The sequence below is a fragment of the Nematolebias whitei genome, chromosome 18 (assembly GCF_014905685.2).
Source record: "Nematolebias whitei isolate Nwh7 chromosome 18, NemWhi1, whole genome shotgun sequence".
NCBI lineage: Eukaryota > Metazoa > Chordata > Actinopteri > Cyprinodontiformes > Rivulidae > Nematolebias > Nematolebias whitei.
In genome coordinates this window covers 11,613,757-11,620,153 of record NC_056515.1, presented here as the reverse complement: position 1 = coordinate 11,620,153, position 6,397 = coordinate 11,613,757, and the positions used below count along the sequence as shown (strand labels likewise).

General features: G+C 38.0%; 1 protein-coding gene across 1 annotated transcript in view; it reads left to right on the top strand.

Moving 5' to 3' along the window:
• The first annotated feature begins 1,827 nt into the window (after positions 1-1,827).
• cops4 (COP9 constitutive photomorphogenic homolog subunit 4 (Arabidopsis)) overlaps positions 1,828-6,397 on the top strand; it is a 15,697-nt gene continuing 11,127 nt past the window's right edge. The window contains exons 1-3 of the mRNA XM_037692386.1: positions 1,828-1,987; positions 3,606-3,685; positions 3,787-3,938. Coding sequence (XP_037548314.1) covers positions 1,914-1,987; positions 3,606-3,685; positions 3,787-3,938 — 306 coding nt within the window. The 5' untranslated portion in view covers positions 1,828-1,913. The remainder of the gene's footprint in view (positions 1,988-3,605; positions 3,686-3,786; positions 3,939-6,397) is intronic.

The window sequence follows — 6,397 nt, the reverse complement described above, 5'->3', positions numbered from 1 at the left end:
AAGAACTTGAAAGAGTGAAACAATTAAAAATTCTTAGTATCTGGTTTGATGAGAGAAATAACATGGATAGTGCACATTCAGAAAGTTACTGACGAATGTAAAAAAATGCTAAACACCAGGAGGTGTTTAACAGGACGAGACTGGGAGCTGACAGGAAGTCACTGAGGACCATTATAGGATTAATCCGATCAATATTAGACTACGGAAGTATTGTTTACAACTCAGCTTCAGATATAGATTTAGAAAAGATAAATTGTATTCAGTATCAGGCATTAAGGATTATTACTGGGGCATTTAAAACAACTCCTACAAGGTCGATATTAGAACCACCACTGAACATCTGAAGAGCTCAGTTAGCTCTAAACTACTGGACAAATCTAAAAGGTCATGAATAAAACCATCTAACACAAGAAGTAGTAAAATCATGCTGGGAAAAAGAATAAAATATACACAAAAAGCTTTGGATGGATCATAAATCAGAAAACTATGGAAATTCAACTAGATAATATTAATGTCAGACAACAGTACCACTACCAGTCATACATCTATGAATACTCACAGACCCAATAATAAAACTAAAATAATTAGGAAATAATATAAATAAAACTATTACAACTCAAATACAGTTATAGAATACCATCCATCCATCCATCCATTATCTTTACCCGTTTATTCCATTTTGGGTCACGGGGGTCACTGGTGCCCATGTCCAGCAATCACTGTGCGAAGGGCGGGGTACACCCTGGACGGGTCGCAAGTCCATCACAGGGCCACATAGAAACAAACGAGACAAACAACCATTCACTCCTAGGGACAATTTAGAGTTACCAATTAGCCTAACATGCATGTTTTTGGTCTGTGGGAGGAAACCGGAGTACCCGGAGAAAACCCACGCATGCACGGAGAGAACATGCAAACTCCACCCAGAAGGCCCCTGGACCGGGGTTTGAACCAAGGACCTGCTCGCTGAGAGGCAGCAGCTCTACCAGTTGCGCCACCGTGCTGCCGTTATAGAATACATTAACCAATATTATGAATATGTAAAAATATACTCTGATGCATCAACGAATACAGCACATAGGTTCAGGGCAATATTCATTATTCCTGAGTTTGGAGTGAAAGTAGAGGAGAATACTGTGAGTGACAAGTATCAGTTTACAGGAGAAACGGTGGCAATATTGATCACTGATCAATGGATTGAAGATAATCAACAACTAAGCTCAATAATCTGTTCACATTCCATTTCATAAATAGTTTTTTTCAGAAAGCGGACCAGACATCATGTCTGATTGTGAGCAAACATTATACAGAATTAAGATGATGGGTTTAATTGTTGTGTTTGAATGGATAGCAGCTCATATAGGAATAAGAAGAAAAGAAATAGTAGATAAAGTTGCAACAGAGGCTACCAAAAGCATAAACAGATTTAAAATTCAGTCAAGCAGAAGTAATTAAGCATTATAAAACAGAAAATCAAGGAAAGATGTCAAAAGCAACAAGATGAACATGTTTTATTATACAGCACTGCCAGAAATTGTGAAATAATTCGAATGATTAACAGTGTCACAAAAATAAAAGTAAGGTTAGATTATTCTGAACTGTTAAAGGAGAATTCAAAATCTGACAGTACTAACATTTTATTAATGTTAATTAATTATTAAGATACTTGAAACAGACTCGTTTGTTTGAAAGAAAATGTTTTTTGAGCGTCGTTCCAGTTCACACTCCGAACAGCAGGTGGCGGTAAAGCACCAAATTATTGTTTGCTACCCGCCAAAGAAACACCAGCGGAAAGAAGAAATACACTCGACGTGCGCGTTCACGCGGCGTTCTCGTCTGCTGGAACGCGCGTCACTACCCGCGGATGGCTTGTTGAAGGAAACCGGTGTTGTTGACACTTCTACACTGATTCAATGGCGGTCGAAGTGAGACAGGAGCTTGCACAGCTGATGAATTCAAGCGGATCTCACAAAGATCTCGCTGCTAAGTATGTAGCGCTCAACCGGAAGGAGATAGTTACTCAACAACCTCTTGACAACGTGAACGCCACAGTTATAAGCAGCGAAATAGCAATGCACGACGCTAAGCTAATGTTAGCTACTTAGCTCTTGTCAGCCACACGTTTTGTCAATTAGTGGAGACTTGAACGTTGTTGTTTTTTAGTGCATTTTTATTGTAATATTTTTCTGTAAATATCAATTTCGTCGGTTATAGCCAAAGATAAGGCGAGTAGTGAATCTGCGTTGACGTCTTTCATTACACCTGCTAAATAAAGCTAATTGCTGTTAGCCTCTGGTGCTGACCAAAACAGCTGTAATCGAGTTTCAGCTTAGTTTAGAAGACTTTTAGTCCGAAAAGGCACATTTACTTTAGAAAATTATTGCAAGTCAGTGCAACTTCCGTGCTCGTGTCTTAATCCATTAATATTAGAAACAGTCTCATACAGATTGTACTGGCTGAACTACTTCTTTCACACTAAAAACATGTGGTCATTGATCTTTAATCATTGATATTGCAGTGATAGTGGAGTGACAGTTCCATGCTTTACGGCCAGTTTGTTTAGTTTTGCTGTAAAAGTACTTACAGATGTTAGTGTAAATGTTTATTATAGCGAAGCAGACGTAATCTGATTTGACTGTAGAGAATGTTTATCAGACAATCCCTAAATGTCATTATTCAATAAGTATTACACATTTTCAGTTAAAACTTAGTGTGGTAATGGCTGTGAATGTTCCTCCGCAACACATGCTTCAAGAGCTAATACCTCCTGTAATGTTGTGTATTGTTTTTGTGCTGTCAGTGCTGAGCGTATTCTTAGTTTAGTGTGTTTTTTAGTTCATATCTTAGATGTTATTACTGTTTTTCTTGTACAATTTATACTTTTGTTGGATGTAACTGGGACCCTGTGTACACAATTTCGTTCCACTACATGTACCACATGAGATGCGAATGACGTTAAAGAAACCTTGACCTTGAATATCTCGCACGTTACGTCATTTCGAGTGTTTGTCCAAAGTAGCCATAACTTCATCTCTTCTCATGATGCTTGTGTAAGATGTTAGCATGAAATGTTTTTTTTTAATGATAGCTCTTTTAAATCAAATAGTCATATACCTGTCAAAGTACAAATATGAAGTTTGTTTTTCAGAATTACCTTCTAAAACAACACCAGTGTGTTGGATGTTCAATAGCACACAGGCTTACCTCTTGTACACCAGAGGACTTGCACGGTCCTATTTAAAGGATTACACTCATGGCAGTTGATGTCATTTTCTGGAAAACAGCGAGTACAGAATATGTTCACAGCAGCACATCTGCTAAACGACAAGCAACTGAGTAAAAAAAAACAGAACTTTGTGTAGCATGTTGGGCTGAAGAGAGCAGTGAATGTGTCAAAAACCATAGTAACAAGCCGAGGTGACGTGAATTGGAGGACATATCTTGAAGGGGCAGCATCTTCTCACAACAATGTCTATTCACATTCATTATGTCCAAACAATAATAAATACATGTGGGTGGCAACAGCTTATGAGATGAGCTTTAAAAGATTCAAGTATCGTTTCTTTTAAACATTTGTGGCTTCTAATTAGTAAAATCTTTTGCAGATACAGGCAGATTTTGGAGAAGGCCATTCATTTCACAGACTCAGACCAGCTGGAGTCCTTGAAGGCCTTTGTTGAAGCAAGTATGCAGCTCTTACTTTTTTGTGTGTGTGTGATTAAAAACGGCGTGTTAGAATCTCAGCTGACAATTTTTCTGACCTTTACATTACTCTTGATTTTACAGTGGTCAATGAAAATGTTAGTCTCGTCATCTCAAGACAACTTCTAACTGATTTCTGCACACATCTGCCCAACCTGCCCGACGCTACAGCCAAAGCAGTTTATCACTTCACCTTAGAAAAGATTCAGCCAAGGGTTATCTCCTTTGAGGAACAGGTAAATGCTCTCACACACTCTCAACTCCCACTCAGGTGAGTCCAGTAGTGTTTAATAAGTTCATTCAGTTTTAGTTTATCTCAGTCATCTGACAAAAATGCATTTTAGTTTTAGTCACACATAGTTGTCAGAAGCTAGAGACAGACTGAATAGCCGATATTGATCACTTTAAAAACAGTGTTAGTCAGCCATACTTGGACATAACATATTTAAAAGTAGGGAAATGAAGCCGCAGCTGCTTCAACCAGCTCTGTGTAGACTTCATTCAATCATATCCAAATGATTAGAGCACAAGTTCTTCTAAGAGTGGTGAAATGTATGTTTAGTTTTTTAACTGAATTAAACTTATTATTTGTTAAATGTAAAATAATATTGGCTAAAATAAAAAAAAAAAGTGTTGTATATCAACCATCGCCTGCTCTGATTTTAAAGACTGGCCGACCTCAAGTTATCGCTAATAATTATATTTTTGGTCTATTATTAGCCGACTAAATATTTAAGACTAAATAATTAATATTTAGTTGACTAAATGTTTAGGTCGACTGAATTTACAGTAAAATTGGTGGACTAAAATATAAAGTGTAAAGATCAGTTCAGTTTATTTTTATTAGAACCCGACTGAAATGAAAGTTTTGTCTATCAGATACCGATATTGGGAGGGGAAGGCGACTGCCGATAACCAATTTAATGGCTGAAATTTTTAGCTTTGTCCAAGAATCTAAGTAAACCGTGAGTGGCTTGTTTATTTAGTGCAGCTGTTAGCAACCATCAAGCTAAACAAATTGGATCCACACTATACGTAGTCCCACAGCAGGTTTACAAGTGCACTGGTCATAAGAACAGTCTTCCTAACCCAACAAAGTTAAGTCAGGTCCTCTGGACGGTTTCTTTGTGTTGAGACATTTCGTCCTTCATCCAAAGGACTTCATCAGTCCGAGGAGCCACAACAAACTCAGTCTTAAAAGTACCTTCACATGGTGGCTCTAGCAGTTTGATGGTGCTAAGATGGTTTCTGGAGTCCGCCCTCTCCCCCGTCAACTCCTCCGCCTACGTGGTTCAAAACATCAAACTTCATGCTCAATAATCCAGGAAAAAAAATCCAACAAAGTTAAGGTCAAGGTTTCTTTACTTTCATTCACACCTCATGTGGTACATGTGGTGGAACGAAATTGTGTACACAGGGTCCCAGTTACATCCAACAAAAGTATAAATTGTAAAAGAAAAACAGTAATAAGATCTAAGATATGAACTATGCTAAACTAAGAATAAGCACTAGTAGTACAAAACCAATATGCCAAACACTGTTAAGTCAGAAGATCTGATTTAACTTTGTTGGATTTTTAAAATCTGGATTATTGAGCATGAACTTTGAAGTCTTCCTAACGTGCACGTTCACATTTTCTATCCACTATTCACTGTTCAAGTCATCAAGTGTGTTACAAAATTATACGTACGTAATTAATCACTGCCAATTAATAAACGTTATCTAAGGAAGCAAATATATAGTATCATATCTTGACTTTGTCACAACCTCTCACCTGAGCGCCACACAGGTGACAGTAGAAACAACTTCCTTTTAACAGGAAGAAACCTCCAGCAGAACTAGAAGCAGGCTCAGGATGAGCAGCCATCTGCCTCAGCTGGCCGTCGGTTTCCTGTCCTTTCAAACCTCAGACAAACAGAATGTCTGGTCCAGGTCTAGTTTCTACATGAAGAAAATCAAAAAATATGCTAATGACAGCAGTAAGTATAAACATGGAGAGTACAACATTCACTGGCAACTCTTTCAAAGACTTCAGTTCCCAAAAATTTGACTTGTACCTGAACATTAGTATAACGTGCATTCTGACGTAATCAAGGAACTCACAAGCAAGTCTGAAGTTAAAAAATGGCATTAACTGGACTCTGGTTTATTTTGAGCATCTGATGGTTCTCTTTGCGTCTCTTCTATAAACTCGTCATACTTTCTTGTGATTTAGCAAAAGTGGTGGAAGAGGTTTGTTGCATAGAAGTCTGATGTGAATCTGTCTGCAGCAAAATTTTCTAGCACCCATCAGACTTTTCACAACAGAACCATGTTAATGGTACAGAGGAGAAGCTACTGAGTTTGTTTTGGCTGGTCATTCTGTCTGGAGCTACTGGTTCTGTCTCACCTTCATTGACCAGTGACCATACTGGTATTCTCTGCGCTTGCATCCTCGTGGTGCCACAAACTGTCATTTGTCCATCCATCCATTATCTTTACCCGCTTCTTCCTTTTCGGGTCGCAATGGTCACTGGTGCCCATGTCCAGCCATCACCGTGTGAGAGACGAGGGACACCCTGGCCAGGTCGCAAGTTCATCACAGGACCACATGCTGTGTATATCTATATCTATATCTATATATATATATATACATATATATATATATATATAGATATATATATCTATATAGATATATATATCTATATATATATAT